Source organism: Papaver somniferum, chromosome 10, assembly GCF_003573695.1.
Source record: "Papaver somniferum cultivar HN1 chromosome 10, ASM357369v1, whole genome shotgun sequence".
In the NCBI taxonomy this organism is placed as follows: Eukaryota; Viridiplantae; Streptophyta; class Magnoliopsida; order Ranunculales; family Papaveraceae; genus Papaver; species Papaver somniferum.
The window spans coordinates 143,184,619-143,204,336 of NC_039367.1; the positions used below are offsets into that span (position 1 = coordinate 143,184,619).

At 38.0% G+C, this 19,718-nt stretch overlaps 2 protein-coding genes across 3 annotated transcripts; both read right to left on the reverse strand.

Moving 5' to 3' along the window:
* Positions 1-2,956: 2,956 nt before the first annotated feature.
* Positions 2,957-5,736, reverse strand: LOC113319710 (protein REVERSION-TO-ETHYLENE SENSITIVITY1-like). 2 transcript variants are annotated; one of them, XM_026567953.1, is made up of 3 exons: positions 5,524-5,736; positions 3,976-4,410; positions 2,957-3,565 (listed from the first exon to the last, which is right to left on the reverse strand). In XM_026567953.1, the coding sequence occupies exons 2-3, from the start codon at positions 4,273-4,275 to the stop codon at positions 3,143-3,145; spliced, it is 723 nt and encodes a 240-aa protein (XP_026423738.1). In that variant the 5' UTR covers positions 4,276-4,410; positions 5,524-5,736; the 3' UTR covers positions 2,957-3,142. The 2 variants fall into 2 exon arrangements, with proteins under 2 accessions (XP_026423738.1, XP_026423737.1); XM_026567952.1 differs by having other exon boundaries at positions 3,976-4,357; positions 5,524-5,734.
* Positions 5,737-7,579: 1,843 nt separating this feature from the next.
* LOC113315087 (berberine bridge enzyme-like 8) lies at positions 7,580-9,580 on the reverse strand. Its single transcript, XM_026563403.1, has 2 exons — positions 7,914-9,580; positions 7,580-7,778 (listed from the first exon to the last, which is right to left on the reverse strand). The coding sequence occupies exon 1, from the start codon at positions 9,513-9,515 to the stop codon at positions 8,172-8,174; it is 1,344 nt and encodes a 447-aa protein (XP_026419188.1). The 5' UTR covers positions 9,516-9,580; the 3' UTR covers positions 7,580-7,778; positions 7,914-8,171.
* Between the last annotated feature and the right edge of the window lie 10,138 nt (positions 9,581-19,718).

Consider the following 19,718-nt stretch of genomic DNA (forward strand, 5'->3'; position numbering starts at 1 on the left):
AAGAAGATGAGGAAGGCCTTGTCTGCACCAAATACTGCACCAACATCTGCATCAAAGAAAGCAACAACATCTGCATCAAAGAAATCAGCTGAGGTACAACCATTGTTAAAGGGCAAAGCAGCTACTACTACACCATCTACTTCTTCAGCTGGTTCCCAGAAAAAGGGTAAGACAACTGCACCATCCTCCTCCACTGGACCCAAAAGGAAGGTAACACATCCATATACTTCTTCTACACCTTCATCTGCATGTTTTAACCAGACTTATCATGGTACTATTAATATTTCTAGCAAAACAATCAACATTTATGAACCACCATCAAAAAGGGTTAGAAATCCTAACTCTAAATATCAGTAATATCAGAAATGTTGGTTCCTATTTTCTCTTATTTCTTTCAGCATTTCTTTGAACAATTGAAAGTTTGTAATGGTAGGCATACTAGTAGTCAGTTTGTCATGACAGTATTTTATTTATGAATCTATGGTTTTTAAAGTATGGAGACAGTGATGCTTTTATTTGTTAATCTAGGTTATTTCATTTAAAATACTCATAACTGCAAACTAACATTACATTGAGAAATACTTCCAATATGTTACATTAACTTTGTTGACATGAGTTAAATTCTAATTCTGCACTTTATCTTCACTTTATCTTTAAATTGTGCACAAATTTGATCTTCAGAATTGTACAGTTGCTTTTGTTTTTCCACAAAGATTGCATCAGAAACCCATTGGAAATCTTCACACTTTTGGCATTTTAGGTACCCAATACCATAATTCCATAATGTCTGAGCTATGTTTAACATCCTCACCTTAGTTGAATGACATTTGGGGTTGATACAAGAAGTCTGTGACCAAGGACAGTTAGCAAATCTGTGATCACCAGCACAAGCATCACAACCTCCCTTGTACTGAGGTGCCATGGATTTAACTGCATCAGTAGCTCCATCAAGCCATTCAAAATATGAACACATTGGATTAGAACAAGAAAAGAATTTCTTCCCTGAATTGACACCATCTTTAACCTTTAGAAGCTTTCGAATTCCGTTACAAGGAACTAGTTTACACCGTGAGTAAATCCAAGGACAATCCATGGATTCATGATATTTTAAGCTACACATTTCACATTCCTGCATTTTGATTAATTATAAATTAAAATCATTACTATACTACAAATTCTAATGATGCTTCTTTTTTATGGAAATTGAACTTACCAGTTTAATGCTTGAGCTAGCAGCCATTAAAGTTGATGAAGAAACACTACCAATACACTGTAAATATGTTTTGGATCACCACCATATATAAGAGTACTTCTGGTGAAAAAATGATCGTTATTTTCAACGGTCGGGATCTGTCACCGTCTGTTTCAGAACCTCAGACACGTATCACAGTCTAATCATTTTGGACAAGATGAGGATTTTCCAATATTTGAGGGCTATGATGGTAAAATTCCATAACTCGTGCGTGTCACATGTGTTGCAGAATCGTTGATCTAGACGCGAAGGACATAAATGTAAATTTCCTACACGTGCGGGTACACATGTGTGCGTTTTTGACTAATTAACTATGTTTAACGTCAAAAGTAAGGTTTTGGGGCATTTTGACTTATTTTTTTAACGTTCGGAGCATTTTTCCAAGGTGATGGTCGAAATTGGGGCATTTTGCCTCTTAGCCCTATTTGAAAAATTCCTCTTGTCTTGAACCATCGCGGTTAAGTAAAAGTACGGGAGAATTCAATGTAGACATGGAGCCAAAATAGGTGTAAAACTCAAAACTAGATACATTGAAATAGGCAATTTCTAAACAAATCTTAGAAATTCTTGTGAAATTATATTTGCACGGTTTACTGCTCCACTTGTCCGTATGTGACTCTGCTTTCAGCATTAAGAGCCGCAGAATGATCTATATCTTGGAGATGTTAATCCTTGATCATGATTGTTTTTTCCTTTTCACTTCTAGAAAAAATCTAGAATACAATTGTCTTTATTGGCATACTTGTATGAGTTCCCTCATTTACCACGGCACTCCTGGTCTTTATTGGCAACTCGCAAGTGTGCACTTGTTTGCACTCAACAGTCAACACAAAGTTGATAACAGCTGGTTAAAAATATTCCTGGTTTGCTCAATCCATTCATGAACATTCCCTTAATTGAGGGAAAGAATTTGCAGCTATAACTTTCAAGATTGCTGCTGGGGTACCAAAATCTCTAGTCAAGTCAAATCAGCTCTTGTTTGACTACTGTTCTTAGTCCTCTACATATTGCTGATTTGAGTAATCAAATTCTTAATATGTATTCATCGGCAACCCTTGAATGTAAGGACCCAAAATGCCGTTGACTAAAGAGGCGGCAATGCCGGAGGGATGGCCGACGGCCGAACCCCGTCACTGGACATGAACGATAGTTTTTCAAATGCAGTAGTTAACAACAGGTGGTTCCATCTTTTTTCATGATGCCAACGGATAGAAAGACTGCCCCAGCTGGACAAACAAATTGCAAGAGTCATTTTTAGGTAGCTGACACGAAAGATTGTCGTCATTTCATGACAGGAATTATCGTAACTGAACCAGAAAGGTAAGTGGTGGTGGTTTAAGACACCAGTCTTTCAGGTCATGTTGATTATGATGCGTTAACGACTTCAGTACTGACTAGACTGAGTTAATGTTATCAAAAAATTAGGTGAAATATACCAACTAAAATGACAAGATGAATGCATCATCTTGTAGAAAAAGCAGTCCTTGGGTCTTATTCATGTCTGCCGGTCTGCCCACTGGGCAGTGTAAACAAGGTGTAATCTTAGGGAAATTTTTTTATCTGTACTTCTGCAGGCTAACAGAAAAGACTTCTTCCTGCTGCAACATGAGATTAAGCTTCTTCAATTTTCATCATAAACACAAATTACTCGATAATAGGTGAATAGTTCAAGAAATGTAGCTCTAAAAACTTCCACCATAGGAGTAAAAAGAAAAACAACTGTATAACGTAATTTATATGTTGAAGTTTATATAAGAAATGCCCATTTTCTGCAGCGATCAGATACGTACAATTCTTGTTCTCTTTCAGTCACCAACTTAAACTACAAACTCTCGGATTAGTTACTGGTATGTAAAAAAGAATGATCATAAAAGAAGCATTCTTAATGGGTTAGCAATCAAGGAGATTCTTGAAGCAGTAAGTACCGATTAGAAACCATGTCATAAGAAGAAAAGAGAAAGCAGACCAGGCAAAAACAAAAGGCCATCCTGCCATTGATATTCCCAGGCAGAAAACCACAAAGAAAGGGAGGAATGACCTAACGACTCCCATGACATTAACCCATTGCCCTTTTAACAGCACTAGAACTGCGACATTGACCATATTCCAGCCCAAGTCTCCACCATAGCTGAGACGGTTCAAACAGTTGGCAACATATGAGTGGCAGTTGCAAGTGAAGAGATTGTAGGATTTGTGCTCAAAGTGACTCATGCATGAGCGTAGTGCATCGTCCCATGTTATGGCGGTTCCATTCTCTGAATGTTTGTACCCATGCTTGCATGTGTGGCCTGACAAGTTTGGCGGAAAGCAACACTGTTTGTTACAAATCCATGAAGACCATTAATCAAATGACCTCATTCGCAGTATATATATCAAATTGTTAATATTTCGCTTTCTAATGGACTTGGTAAAACAAAGAATGCTGACAAAAAAGAATACCACAAAACTTGCAAAAGCAAAAAACAAAACTCTCAATCAGAAGTGACGTCTTTTAACAATGAAATTTTGGAAGCCAAGAAGACAGGGTCTACCAAAACTCAATACAACAGCCTTTCATTCCCAAAACAAACTACAAAATGATACAGAAAAGATTGATGTATGTGGTTTCTCATGCTTATTGCGCAATAGGTTTTGTTGACCAAATCAATTCAGATAAAGGTGAAAACGGAATACTACATATAAGTTCGAAAGATGGCCTTTGGATAATTCACAAGAAAGCATACCTGTTTTCGGTCGAGTTGAACATATCTGGCTACGCTACCATACGCAAATTCATCCACATTCACAAAATTGGATCCTGCAAAATCATAGACAGTCCCATCCTCTCGGCAGATACCGACATGTCCAATGAAAGGTGCCAGCCATGAAACCACAGGAAGTGGAGTCCAGACTAAACAACATGGAAATTTAGCTTTTGTAGGATCAACTTCATCAAGTGGCCAAAGATCATGAAGTATGCTTTCTTCAGAACTATTATCTTCTACCACTTTGTGGTCCGTCAGTGAAAACCTTCCAGGGAACATGTTGTTTGATATGAACTCCAAGGTAGAAGGATGACCATGTCAAGCTACTACGAATGATATGCAAGTCTTTGTGCCCCAATTCCTGCACCAACAAAGAAAGCGACGACTTCTAATGAAACTTGAAGTATTGAAAATCTGCATTTAAGAATATACTGGATCAACAGTTGACACTCAGCAAGTGAGAAAACACCACACATAAACAAAATCAAAAGACCAACTTAAGGATTTCATCATGAGCAGTAGAAGTTATTTAAAATTCAGAATTCAGTACCTTGTTGCTCAAATTGAGAATCGAACTGAACATATCTCATTAGACAAAATTTGTTATCAGGGAACAATTCAGTTTATTGGCATTCAATTTACATTAAGTATCCACGTATCACACAAAAATTCCATAACAACAAGATATTGGTTATGGTTATTACTGAGTTACTGGAAACTATACGCAGAACTACAAACCGTTACACCCTCAATCAACAATGTTTTTCCTTAAAACTGAATACATAACTATACCATACAATTTAACTCTCTCTAGCTCCCATTAAACACTGTTCAGAAATTCTCCATAAGATGCAGTCAACGTACATAGAAACGAAACTAGCTAGAATAGAGCTAAAAATCTTTCGCCATCTTACAATAGTAACATAACATCGACAGTGAATCTCTGGACTCACATACACCAAATGATTTCAACTCACACACAGTGAAACGAAACAACAAAAATTACAAGTTTAGGTGGACTCGATAACTAGATCAGTACAAACACGATAAATTTAACCTCTATTGCATTAGTAATCGCAAAATACCGACATTGCACAATAGAGATATTTTGGCAGAATCTCTCCAACATAAACCCTATACCCTATATCTCAAAGTCATTACAGAAACTAATACACACCTAAATTATTAACCTACATTCAAGCATTGTCACTAATACTCATACCAATTTGATTTTATTTTTTTCAATTAGGAAACTTTTCCAAACACAAAAATTCCAAATTAACCAAATAAATACATCAAAATAAACAAAACCCATCACAAATATCCACTTGAATCAGCATTCGAACGAACCAATTTCACATAATCCCCTGAACAATCAAAATTACAGAACTTGCCACTGAACTACAGAACACACAAAAAGATTAAGAATTTTCTATACACTTCTTTTACAGATTGAAACTTTAACACAAATAAAACCTGGGTTTTCAGAATTGAATCAAATTGAAGAAGAAAATGTAGTAAAATTACCTTTAAAAATGGACAAACTGGTTATGATCTTTAATCTTTTGATTTTCTGAAGATCTTAGACTCACCAGTCACCACCACTTTGCAAAAACAACCTCAAGGAATTTGATTATAAAATTCAATGTGAGAAAACAAGAACAAGGAATGGAATCAGTGATTCAGATATATAGGGAATGAAAGTTTAGATTTTATTAGGATTAATTGAAGAGAGAGAGATTACTTTTGACTGTTACAGAAACAGAGAAGAAAGAATCACAGATTCATGAACCAAATAGTTTTCCTATGGTGTGTGAACATGCCTTTCAAAGTTTGATGTACCCTAACTAGATACTTGTTGGGCCCGGCTGGTGAAGAGTTTTGAGTCTGATCGAAAACAATCCGGATGAATGGTAGGGTACTACCTTGTTTGTTTACTCCGGACTAATCTGAGTCGTCTGGATCTCAATCGTCTAGACTTGACTGAAGCCTGACTCATCTTGATCTGAATATATTTGTCTTTTTAGTAAGACTTGACTCATCCGGCTTAAAAATATGTGAGTCAGTGATTAGGTCCCATTGGTCAAGGGATTTTCCATACCTAACTCAAACAAGTCTGAATCAGGGGTTATATCTGAGCCATAAGACGAGTCAGATGTGACTCAAAATAAAAAACAAGTGGTCTGACATCTGACTCACAACGCGTTATGGGTTGACGCAGATCCAAATCACAAGTCAGACGGAAACAACCATGGTATATGTTTTATTCTTCTACACCCACCGAAAAAACATCAGAAAATTTAAATCCAAAGACTTTTCCATGGAAGTCTGAGTGATCTAACCATAAATGCTACAAACCGCTCATTCGCATAGATTTCAAAGTCCTTCGAGATGAAACTTAGAATCTTTTATATGAAACTCCCTTTATATAGACCATAAACATTGGCGGAGCCAAGATTTCAAATTAGGGGGGCTAAAAAATGTTACAGAGAATGAATTAATAGTTATTAAGGCGACCGAACCGCAATTATTTTTTTTTGGAAGGGATTGCGTAATTAGTGTGCGACTATGAGCTCGTCCCAGTATCAAATGCACAATAACAACAAGAATGAAAAAAAAATAACAAAGAAAAAAAAAACATCAAGAAGATGGATTAATAATTAACGAAAGAGCTTAGAGTGCAAAGGAAATAACATACTCACTGATTATATTCTTTTTATGGTCGCAATATGCTTAAAAAGTGTACTGATATCAAGTTATTTGGCTTCGGTGGACAAATGAAGCCCCGATCGATTTTGGAAGTTAGATATTTGAGCTGTGGTGGACTAAATCCCTTGAACCTGGTGGACTAATTTAGTGAACCTGGTGGACTAACTAATTTTTTATCGTTGGCCAAGGGGTGAATTACTAACTTGTTAAGATTTTATAGGAAAAAGGGGCGGCTACAGCCAGGGTTAGCCCCCCTTTAGTTCCGCCACTGGGTCCATAAATGTTATGAATCATCGGTCCCATAATCTGAAACATGAACGGATGAGATGCCTCTCAAGATTTCTCTGCATCGAAATATATAGTTTAAGGAGCATAGCAGATCCTTACGGTCTTTTGAGTCATTCACGGGCCGTTCCGGGCTGTGGGAATGGTTATTAATGACTGCAAAAGTGGAATGCGGTAGTTCAAACTTCAATAGTTTTGGTTCATTGCATCTCATGATTTTGACAGCGTACCTAGTCAACAAATGCAACACAATAAATGGCCTAATCGTTTCATAAATATATAATTTCTTTATAGGTTAAAAATGTGCAAATTCCTTTAATTGCCATGACAAGTTTGGGTAAGTAGGAGGAGATTAGGTTCAGGGTACAGCTTTTTTTGGAATAACATTTAAGCCTAATGGAGAAAAAAGGTAATTACAGGATTGGCCCACTGAACTAGATTTTGAGGGATTGAACAATGAACATTCATGATATTTGGTAGGGGGAGTTGGTCTATAGAAAAGAATCTGATAAGTATTACTTTTGTAAAATCATTTAAAACTAGTTTAATATAAATGTTAGAGGCTGAAATCTCTAAATTAATGGCTAAATCTTTTCAAAGAACATTTTAAGGACTACTGCATCAATCTAGATCGTAAATGACAAAGATTGCCAGCAAAAAATAAGTATAAGCAAAATAGAATCAACAAAGCTTCTGGACAAACTTAAAGTAGCATCATTCAGCAGCAGCATGCTGGTGCTTAAGGTTTACATCAACAAATGGGAAGGCACACCATAGGGCAACTGATCCTGTTAGAAAATCACTGCTTATTTAAAAATCACCATAAAAAAAAAAAAAAAAAAAAAAAAAAAACTGAAAAAGAAAATTATATTCAAATTGAACAATGCGACTTCTTTAGCTGGTTCTGCTGAATCTATTCGTACCTTACTTCATATGTGTAATCGGCGGTATACTTTGTACGTTCCAGAAGAAATTTTCAGGATCGACTTCTGACTTCACTTTCACTAACCTGTCAAAGTTGCTCTTGAAGTATTTTATACCCCAACTCCTACCTTTCAGGTAACTAATGTCCTGAGCATTCTCATAACTCCCCAAGTCAAGATCTCTTGCGCCAGGATATACCGTTCTTGGAGAATTAGAAACATATGGAGTCATATACTCATATAAATTTCTCATCCGATCTAAATTCTCTGTTCACTTTCATTATCCCAGTTTGCGTCATAAAAAACAAGATAAATGGCTTGTCTATCTGGATAAGGAAGTTCAGAGTCTGAAATTTCACTCATCTTTCCGCCATACGGTAAGAAAACCACCGTAGGCGTAAAGTCAACGTGTTCTAACAACCTTCTCCATAGCTCTAACAATCCAGTTGTTGGTATTGGAACCTTGACATGATCAGATTTTTGCTTAAAGAATATCTTTGGACTTTCCCTGACCAGTAAGGTTTCTAACGGTTGTCCATATAAGCCATAGAAGTATAGATGAGATTCAACCCAAGCCATCTGAATACAATCTTCAATCTTCAAACCCAGCTCAGGGAAGCTCTCTTCCAATAGTTGGACAAGTTTTTGAGGACAGCCATCCCCGATAAACAAGATTGAGAATGAAGCTTGCACTGTTCTTTCTTTCCCGAGATCACCACTGACAACGGACAACATCAGGGAAAGATGAATATTTACATCGAGCTTATGAGCAATGAATTGCCATTTATGCACAAGGTCCGTTGCACCCTGTCCTAGTGTTTTTTGGATGTTGGCAACAGTTACAAGAGCTGGTAGAGGAACCAACTTAACTTTCCATGAGAGGATGACCCCGAAGTTCCCTCCACCACCTCCTCTGATCGCCCAAAATAGATCCGCACCCATTGTTTGCTTGTTTAGGATTTTCCCGTCAACGTTGACGATGCAGGCATCAATGACTCGATCAGCTGAAAGGCCATATTTCCGCACCAACAAACCAACTCCACCTCCACTGATATGCCCACCAACTCCTATCGTGGGCGCAACCCCTGCCGGAAATCCATAAGTCTTGCTTTTCTCGGCTATCTTATAATAAACTTCACCGAGGATAGCACCGGCTTGAATCCATGCGGTACCATCATTAACATCGACGGCGACATTACGAAAGTCAACGAAGTCGAGAATGACAAACGAAGGAGCATCTGATTGGTAAGACAGTCCTTCCGCATCATGACCACCGCTTCGAACTTTAAGGTCCAGGCCATGTTTCTTGCAGCAAATAACAGATGCTTGAACATGAGATTCATGGGTTGGTGTGACTATATACTTTGGTCCTCTGGATTTAGAAAACCTCTCGTTTCTTTCAGAGGATCTTAGAATGGTTTCATAAGACGCGTTGTTTTGGGTGTAGATTGGGATCGTTGGGGTATTGGGTAGATGATTTATGTTTAGACATTCAAGAAAATCATCACCAAATGATGATGCAGTGACTATTGAAGTTGAAAATAACAGTATCGATGATAATGCGAGGAAGGAAAAGATACTACTAGTACCTAAAATCCCCATTTTAGATGATAGTTGGACTCTGGTAATAATACTGCGATACACCAATATATGGCATGTTAGTTGACTTTGTGGAAACTATGATAACACGATTTCTAGCTAGGAAGGGGTTGTTAACTAATAATTGAGTTGAAAAATATTATTTTACGTATATGTCAGTTAATGCGTTAGCTAGCTTGGTAAGAAGTCCGAAAAACTCTTAAACTAATAGCATTTGACATTATTTTATTGCTGATCTTTCTCGTTGATAAGATCGACATTCTTAAACTTCAGCAGGTTATGAATAAAATAACTTTTGGTCAGGTTATGAACCACTTCCAGTGCTGTCCTGGTCAATGGGACCCCAACTGGTTTTTTCAAACCTACTAGGAGACTCAAACAGGGGACTCCCTTTCACCATATTTATTCATTATTTGTATGGAGGTCCTTTCAAGAGTGTTGCAAGAAACAGAAAATAAAAGTTGATCAGTGGTGTAAAGTTCGGCACCACAAATCTTAATGGAGGCACCCCCTCTCCCTCAATCTCTCACCTTCTTTTCGCAGATGATTTTCTAATTTTTACAAAAGTTGGCAAGAAAGAATGCAAAAATCTTGTCCACATCCTAGATCTTTTCAGTAATGGATCAGGTCAACTGATAAATTATGAAAAAACAGGAGCTTTTTTTAGCAACTCGGTATCCAATGGAGAAATTGGAAAAAATTTGGAAATTCTAAAAGTCCGAAGAATCAAGTTGGATGATAAATACCTAGGAGTCCCACTTTTCAATCATCAATCTAAAATAAAATGTTTCATCTCGATTCTGGAAAAGTTGAAATTCCGCCTTAGAGGATGGAGTAGCAAACTCCTTTCCCAAGCAGGGAGAAAAGTTTGTATCAAACATGTCGCTGATACATTGGCAACTTATCAAATGACATGCTTTGTCATACCCAAAGAAATAAAAAAAAAAAATGGACACCTTAAATAAAACTTTTCGGTGGGACCATTCTCCTGAAACCAATAGAGGATGGTGCCCTAAGGTTTGAAACTCAATCTGTACCCCCATAGTATATGGGGGTCTAGGTCTCAAACAATCTGAACAATTCAACCCAGCCATGATAACTAAAACGACTTGGAGAATGAAACAAAATACGGATTCTCTCACTTCCAAAGTGTTAAAAGCTAAATATTTCAAAAATTGCCCCCCACTCACTCTAAAAACCACGAAGCAAAATTGTTCTTGGTTCTGGAAAGGTTTGTGGAAGGGCATTCAAATAATCCAAAAAGAGGTTGTCTGGAAAATTGGAGATGGTAAGGATATTCATCTCTGGACTGATAACTGGATACCTCTCAACTTCCCGAACATCATTGAAAGAAGCAACATTAAACCCCTTCTAACCAACACTTTGAAAATGGTTAGCGATATAATGCTACCAGATGCCCAAAATTGGAATGAAAATTTCCTCAATCAAGTCCTACCACGCAACTTGGTGGAAAATATTCTTGTTATCAATCTTCACCAATGTGCTACTCCTAAGGACACCCTAATCTGGCCTCTCACTGCCAAAGGACAATTGACAACTAAATCGGTGTACGAATACTTGATAAAGGAAAAAGCTTCCTTCATAGGCCAAACTCCTCTCCCACCTCAAAACCCAATCTGGAAGAAAATCTGGTCCCTTGATGTCCTACCTAGAATCAGAGTCTTTGTGTGGAAATGTTATAGTGGCATCCTACCAGTTAGGAGTAAAATATGTAGATGAGTTACCACCATTGACAAAACTTGCCCCCTATGTGGCCACCCCAATGAAAACCGATTCCCATACCCTCCTTACTTGCACCTACAGTCGTGCAGTCTGGTTTGGAGTGCATTGTAGACTAGACACTCTTAACATAAGTGTTCAAAACTGGATTCAATCTTGGATCTCTAACACTTCTACCAGTCCAGTTTCGGGAATCCAATGGAATCAGTTCTATGCTCTTACAACTTGGCACATATGGAAAGCCCGATGCCTAAAAACTTTCCAACAAAAGTTACAACCTCCTGCTACTACCATTCATCTGATTAAAACCCATACCCAACCCAACAAAACCAAACACTTGGATCAATTCTATAACATAACTCCAACCTTGGAGCAGCTGAACCATTTACAAACTGTGACACAATCACCCAAATTAACCATGCACTGCTACACCTGCTGGAAAGACCAAGCTCAATATGTTATTGTACTAAAAGTTTTGACAGATGAACATGGAGCAACAACATGAGGATGGGCCTGCCAAAGAGCAGTGAGCTCTCTACAACAAAGTCCAATTGTGGGGACCATTGAAGCTCTCAAGTAGCATAAACAAAACAGGCACAGGACCTGCAACATTGAGGTCGCTGACCCGAAGCTGATGAAGATCTTGAGGACTAAATGGAGAACTCCCCAACAAACAACCCACATTTTGCAGCTTGAAGATAACATTGCACTTTTAACTTATTTCAGGCAATTTAATTGTAATTCCCTAAGCCAGGAATGGAAGACTAAACTCCATGCCATGGACACAACTTATGCCTGTTCCTATGGTGAAGACTATGTTTTATTATCTACTCCGGTCTGTAATATGTATGACACTACCATGGCTGCTCAGAATTATCTGAGAAGCTAGTTTTCTCTAATATAAGGCAGTTTCAAGAAAAAAAAATCAGTAGCTTGTACGGTATACAATATATTGTTGATAAACGCACAATCCCGGCCGTAACTATAAAAAAGAAAAATATGTTTACTGATAGAGTATTTTAACATCATTTTATTGTGATGTTATTTACAATCTATGCTATAAATATGTGATGGATATTACATATCTTTTATACTATTGGGACGAAAATGATGTAATTATGAAATTTTCCACAAACGAAGAAATAATCGAGTCTAAAATAAATGACTATAATTGCCTTAAATCCTGAACCATGTGAGAACTTGTACTAAGTGTACCAACTTTAATCCAGAGATGGATTCTCACTTTTTACTTCTTTATCATGTTATTGTAATTTCTATATTTGAATCGTCGAGTATTGAGTACCTCTTGTAACCGCTTTTTAGGAATTCAATAAATATCATGTTTCAAACAGTCCTCCTCCTAGCATACATAACCTTGTAAACAAGATGAACACTTCTCTTATTATCCCCGAGGACCTATTCCCAAAAGTTTTCATTAACTCTGAAAATATCAAAACCAAGCAACCCCCTGATTGGAAATGGTGTCTCATTGGAAAACTCTGCACCAACATCTGTTTCCAAACTTCAAAATTTAGTTATTTCATGAATGCTTATTGGGAGCCACAAAGTAGAATTGAGGTGGAAAATTGGAACAGGAGAAGAAACTACTACATCCTCAGATTCACCCATGAGGAAGACTACTCCACTATGAGAAATGGTGGAACAAGAGGAGTTTTTGACAAGCTTATGGTCCTGGTTGGTGTTCTTGTAAGAGGACCTGAATTCATAGCTGACGAACAATTCAAAAAGGTGATGATTTGGCTCCTCATCAAAAGAATACCATCCCATATCATACAGACATCCAAGGTATCCTCGGGCCAATTGGAGTCTACCAAACTGCTAACAAAGCCTATGGAAGAGACATATTTGAAAAGAACCTGGAGGTAAATCTTACAATTGATGTTACTAGAGATCTTACCATCCCATATCACCCAATCCCCCCTTACCCCTCCCCACCAAATTACCCTCAATCCCTCTACAACAACTTCCCAACCCCTCAACCAGCTCCCCCACCAAGAACCCAGCAAAAAAAATTTGTAAAAGCTGGAAAAAACATCATCTATAGACCCTACTCTGATGTTGCTGCTGCTGCTGAATTTGAGATAAAAATGAAAATATCAAAAAAACTGGAACTTGAAACAGCTATTGTAAATCTTGCCTCATCTTCTAATGAGCCACTCATCTTTACTGCTCAACCTGAAACACCATCGGACAATTTCCAACCTCGCCCAGATGTTTTAGCTTGCCAACTCAAGAACAAAAAACTGGAGTTAGTTAAGAAGATTGCTGGAAATTACAAGAAAAACTATCCAAGGATGACAAATGCTGCAAGAGCTAAAACTGTTAGCAACCCCAATATTGAAGATCATCACACTGTGGACCCTAATAGCATTTTCCCAATCTCCCCTCCACCAAAATCTTTTCCTTTCAACTCCTTGCGAACCCTAGATCAAATTAAAGCAAGAATGGAAGCTGATCAGGCCAAAAAGAAAAAGGAGACATGGAAGGCAAAAAAGAAATCTCATGTGTTTGAACAACCTACTTCACCAAATCCTCTATATACCATGATGGAAACCAAAATAAAGAAACCTACCCAAGCTGAAAAAGGTAATGAAATCAATTCTTTTGACTATGACTGTCTCAAAAGGTTCAAAGATCAGGATAACCAAGTTGCAATGTCTCTTGACTCCAACAACAACCCTCTGATGGCTAATGGTGACTTGGGATCTTTCTCAGCTGCTAATATGGTACAATCCTCTACTCTTCCCCTCATGCACTCATTTCCTCTTATATTCAAATTCATTTTCTATTTGATCATGAATGCAATATATTATCATATCACTAGAAGACTATCTTCAAAATATCCTCTAGTATCCTATTTTTGGAAATTCTTTACCACTTTGGAATGACATTGCCAGGGACTAGGAACAAAGGATTCTAAAAGATATCTAAATGATATGTTGAACAAGCTAAATCCTGACATTATCTTTATCTCTGAGACTAAACAAAAACAAGAAAATCTCCAAAAAACTATGAATGAGATAAATGTTCGAAACTATTGGTTTGTTAACCTAGGAGGTGCTAGTGGCACTGCTGGTGTATTAGCATTGATATGGAGGAGTAATCTAAACATTGAAATACTTGATTCTTCTCTCAATCATATCAATGCTATTGTTAGGCCTGTCAGTGGATCTCCTTGGTTATACACTGGTTACTATGGTAGCCTGGTAGGCCCGGAGAGGTGTATAAAATGAAGCAATAAAAACGGGGGCCTACAGTAATACCGCAAGTGCACGGTCGTCGGTTGTAGCTCGTGCAAGTACGGGTCGATCCACAGAGATCGGGTGTGTTTTGGAAGTGTTTTAGCTAATTGGGTTCCTAAATTGCTATTGGGCTATGAAGCCTTTTGGCTTAAATTGGGCTTTGAGTACTAATGGGTTTGTTCACAATAAAATGAACTGAGCTTGGGCTCAGTTGGTCTTTGAAATGTAAATGGGCTTTGGCCTTAAACTTAGGCTTTTGATTAAGCCTGAATTGGATTGGGCCTTAATGAATTTGGGCTTTGGTCTTAAACAACTGGGCTTTGGTTAAGCCCACAGTTGACTGAATTGGGCTTCAGTTTGAGTTGAGCTTTGGGCTTGAGTGCACAGCAATGAACTGAATTGGGCTCAGCTGGCTTTGATCTTTGCTTGGCTGCAGGAACTGGACTTGGCTTGGCAGGAGAAGAAGTGGCAGGGTAGCAGCAGCCTGGCAGCAACCTTGGCAGCAACAACAGCAGCAGCAGCTTGGCAGCAGTGGAAGTGGCAGCAGGGCAGCTGCAACAGCTTGGCAGTGGCAGCAGCACAAGAGAGCAGCAACAGCAGCAGCAGCTGTAGCAAGACTGCACAAGTGCTGCACAGCAGCTGCAGAGAGAGGCAGCAGGGGAAAGCAATGTAGCAGTGCAGCAGTAGAAGTGCAGCAGCAAAAGTGCAGCAGCAACAATAGCACAGGGCAAAAACAAGGAACAAAGCAAATGAAAACAGCAAAACAACACAAGATGAACCAAGGCCTAAGGCCAAGGGCAGGGGTGATAAAGAAACTGAAATGAAGCAAACATAGAAAAGAAATTGTGGATGGGAAGTGCAAGGGGATGGATGAGAATTCCCTTTACCTAGCCAGTTCACCTAGGTTAAGTTTTTGTCAAATATCTAGTTAACCAACCTTACAGCCTTAGCTAACCCCTAGTATTGGCTGTCTGTTTAAGGCACAACCAATCACAGACTAACTAGGCAGTGGTTCACTAACTAATGTAGCTGATTAATTCCTTAGAACCACCACTGACCCCTAGCATTAGTGGTCTTCTTACAGCACCACTAATCACAAATCAGGTGATCTTTCAGGAATCTAACTAGCCTAAACTGTTTTAAGCTCAGCAAAAACCATCCTAATAGCTAACCATCATGGTTCAGTTGTTTTCTCACCCTAGTGGGGAATTAGAACATGTTGCAGTTAAGAGATACTAACAGTGAACAATAACAATGAACTAACATGAAAACAATGAGGATAAACATCAACAGGAACATCAAATATTAACAGGACACAAGTAACAGGCAATGATTTAAAACATGGAACAATGAACATCAAACAAAGCAGCTAATTGAACTAAAAAAAAAAAACAACATTAACAGAACATAATGAACATGAAATTAAATTGAGCTGAAATTGAACATTTAACAGACATGAAAATTAACAGAACTTAGCAGTTCTGGATGCAGGCTAATCCAAACATACATTTTACAACACCCACACCCATATATATAGTCCACAACACAATTTCCCTAAATACAAAATTAGGGTTCTTCCCCAAAAATCAGTTAAATTAGGTTTACCTAATTTCTTTGAAATTGATGCTTGAAATCGTCGACCCATGCTTTGTAATTGCTCCTACTCCATTCCCATGCTCTAATTGCAACTCTAGGTTACCTAATTTATCAATTTTTTCACGCCTAGGGTTTCAGGAAGAGAAGCGTGAAAAAATGAGAAATTAGGGAACTAGAGGGCTAGGGGTGAGATGGGTTTTGGTTGTTGGGTGATAGGGTGATGATGGTGAGGTGTGGTGGTGGCAGTGGTTGGTGGCAGAGGTGGAGAAGGTGGTGGCGACATGGTGTCTCTGCTGTGGAGAGATGGAGGAGGGCTCGACTGTGTTTGGGGTAGGGGGTGTTGGTTAGGTGGTAGGGCTCGGTGCTAGGGTGTGAGGCTTGCATCGAGTCTTGATGTTCTGTGACTCTGAGCTGCGAGATGCGAAGATGGTAGGTAGATCGGACGGTGATGCGGAGGCAAGCTTGTAGCGACCGTAGATTATATGATACAACGAAACAACGATGCCAGATGGAGTTAGGTGTTGTGTTAGGCGGAGATATCAAACTTGATGCACAGCAAGGGAGCGACCGTTGGATTCAACTACCATCTAATCTGAAGGCTTGGAATTTCAGCGCTGTGGTGCTCGGCAGAGACTTCAGATTTTGATGATCTATGAAGGAGCGACCGTCGGATGCTTCTGAGAAATGATCTGATGGCTGAGAACGGAGGCGCTTTTGTGTGTAGAAAATGAGGTTGTGCGCACCATTCTTCGCGGCTTCCTTGCGTAATTTCTCCCGGCTTTTCACTACTTTTCTGCTCTTTTCGCTCCGCGACTCATCCGAACTTTATTTATTACCTAAAAATGCAAAATTAATTAATAAAAATATTTATTCTTGAAAACAATGAAAATACAGAATATGGGATAAAATGTAGAATTAATGCATAAAAGATGAGTTAAAATGCCAACAAAAAGGGATAAATATATACAATATTTGGCACTCATCAAATACCCCCAAACCTGAATTTTACTTGTCCTCAAGTAAAACAAAACTAAGGAAATCCTAACTATACCACTGTCGCTGGTCTCTCGAATGCATTTAGCGTATGCACTAAGCCTTTTAAACCACTAAGTGTCCCTAGTGGACGAGTTGAAGTCTCGTGAAGGTTTACCAGAGGTGTGCCTACAAAACCTAAGGACAAAATATAAGCTCAGATTCCATCAAACGTGACATGTGCAAAACAGTTAAGCTCACAGCAAAATGGAGATGTCAATCTAGCTATCGAAGGCACAATCCTAGCACTGATAACAAATAAGGACATGTGATAAGAGTGTAAAGTGTATCTACACATGTGTAAAGAAAGATCTGAAGTCATGACTACTAATCACCAAGAGATAGTTTCTCAGGCTAAGAACTGAGGTCGAAATCTAGCTAGCTGTCCGGACTTTACGAGAATTGTGAATGAGTTGGAGGTATTTCACAATTCTCGCGTTGTACATCAATGGCATACACCCTCCTTGCTTATTACAAAAAACAAAAATGACTCTTTACATGACTCTTATTTACATTGACATTCTCTTTTTATTTTTGGAACAAGAGATGATGGAATTGAAAATACTTGATTTTTTTGTATTTTTCTGATATTTTTTTTCTGAATATATACATTTTTTTTTTTTTTTTTTTTTTGAAACACTTTTGATACATACAAAAGAAAAAAAATTACATGACACTTTGCAAGAGGTAGCCCTTTTTGATGCACCCAGTTAAATTCGATGGTTGTCTTTCTTAATGTAACCTCCACCTTCTATCCCAACCAACCAAAGAACAAGCTAGTCCAGTTTCGTTCAGTATTCTAAAGTGATTGGCAATCGTAACTTCCTATCCAACACCTTGAAGATCGAGGCCATACATGTATTGGTAGATCGTGCGCGTGCAAATTTCTTATCACGATGTGAATTGTGCTAGAATCAAGGTGCCTAAATATCTAGACTAAGACTCCTAATAAAAATACATATTTGCACAAGAGTCAACATTTCAAGGTAAATGAGCTCCATTTTTATGATTTTTCATTTTTTAATTTTTTTGAATTTTGATTTTTCAATTTTTTTTTTGGAATTTTTCAATTTTTTCAAAAAGAAGGAGTTCGTTTTCAATTATAGCATATTATCGTGGCATCTACTCTATACCCCCAAACCTAAACTAAACATTGTCCTCAATGTTTCAAAATATGGAAAGAATTAAAATGCAACATATGGAAAGGGACATGCTGAGTAGAGTAAAAGGAGAGAGAATACCCGATTTCGGCGAAAGCAGAATTAAAACTCCGTTATTCAAGGCAAAAATCCAACATATTTCAGCCGAGATCATATTGGATTAGCAAAATATATACAAAAGGAACAAAAGGGTTTTTAAAATTTTATCTACTGGATTATATACAAAAAATTCACCATACACTAACAATCTAAAGAGTTGAGGATCAACCCAAAAGACGAAGTGTAGACATTTCAACAGCTTCACACAATAATAACAGGAAAGAAACGCAAGTGAAACTGTGAAACAAAATGAGCTACCCCCAAACCTGGATTTTACAGAAGATATAGTTTTGAAAACAAAATCGCGCAGTTTCGGGGGTTCATCATGCAAAAGGTCTAGCTCGAAATGAACTGTGCTAGGGACGGGCAAACATGCTAATTCCAACTGTGGTTCCTCAAATGTATTATATTTGGAAGCAAAATAGTCCAAGAGGACTTGGGAAGCACACAGTTCCAATCCTAAATTAGGCATTTTCAGAAAAATTGGTTTTACAATGTTGGTACAAACCAAATCTAGGTTGGGTGGAAGGCCAACAGATTGTGACTCATGTAGGAGAATAGGCATATCATTATCAATCAAATCAAAATCTCCTAAATCATCTACACATGTCACATCATGCTCACAATCATCAATCTCATTGGCAAGTTCACACTCAGAATCATCAACATCATCAACAAATTTATTCTCATGCATCGGCAAATCAGGCGAAATATCACAATGTGACCTAGGTAGAGAATCAGACACATCAAATATATTTTCATGCATATTAGTGTCTACAGAAGATTCAACTATTCCTATGTCATGCTCATCTTCACAGAATAATTGTACGAATCCCATGTCAATATCAAAATCATATGAATTACAATGAGTATTAGAAAGAACAACATTCATGAAGGTCGAGGGCGAGAAGCCATATGTTATTGAACCAACAGGTTCCACAATATTTTCATGTTCTTCTAACATATCATCATAATCATCATAATCATCATCATGGTAGCATGCATATTGGTCCTCATTAACAGTGGTGGTGTCATTAGTCGATTCATGTTCCTCTAAATTAGGTTCATATTCAACATTATTTACATGAATGGGACTAGACACTTCATTAGGGACAACATACATTTCCTCATGAATTTCCTCCTTTTGTCGGTGAAGCAAAATCTGATCTAAATGTGCATGAATTCGTGCTGTAGATCTATCATAGTCTTGCTTACAGAGTCTTAAAGCTTCTGTGGTGGAGTCTAAATTCATGGGAGTACAAAATTCTTCATGTTCAAATTGTGGTGAATGGTACATGTGCATGGTCATTAGGGTC

Coding starts and splice junctions, on each gene's coding strand:
- LOC113315087 (XM_026563403.1), bottom strand. CDS start 9,515: ATGGGGATTTTAGGTACTAGTAGTATCTTTTCCTTCCTCGCATTATCA.
- LOC113319710 (XM_026567953.1), bottom strand. CDS start 4,275: ATGTTCCCTGGAAGGTTTTCACTGACGGACCACAAAGTGGTAGAAGAT. Junction 3,566..3,975: donor TTCAACTCGACCGAAAACAG/GTATGCTTTCTT, acceptor TGTAACAAACAG/TGTTGCTTTCCGCCAAACTT.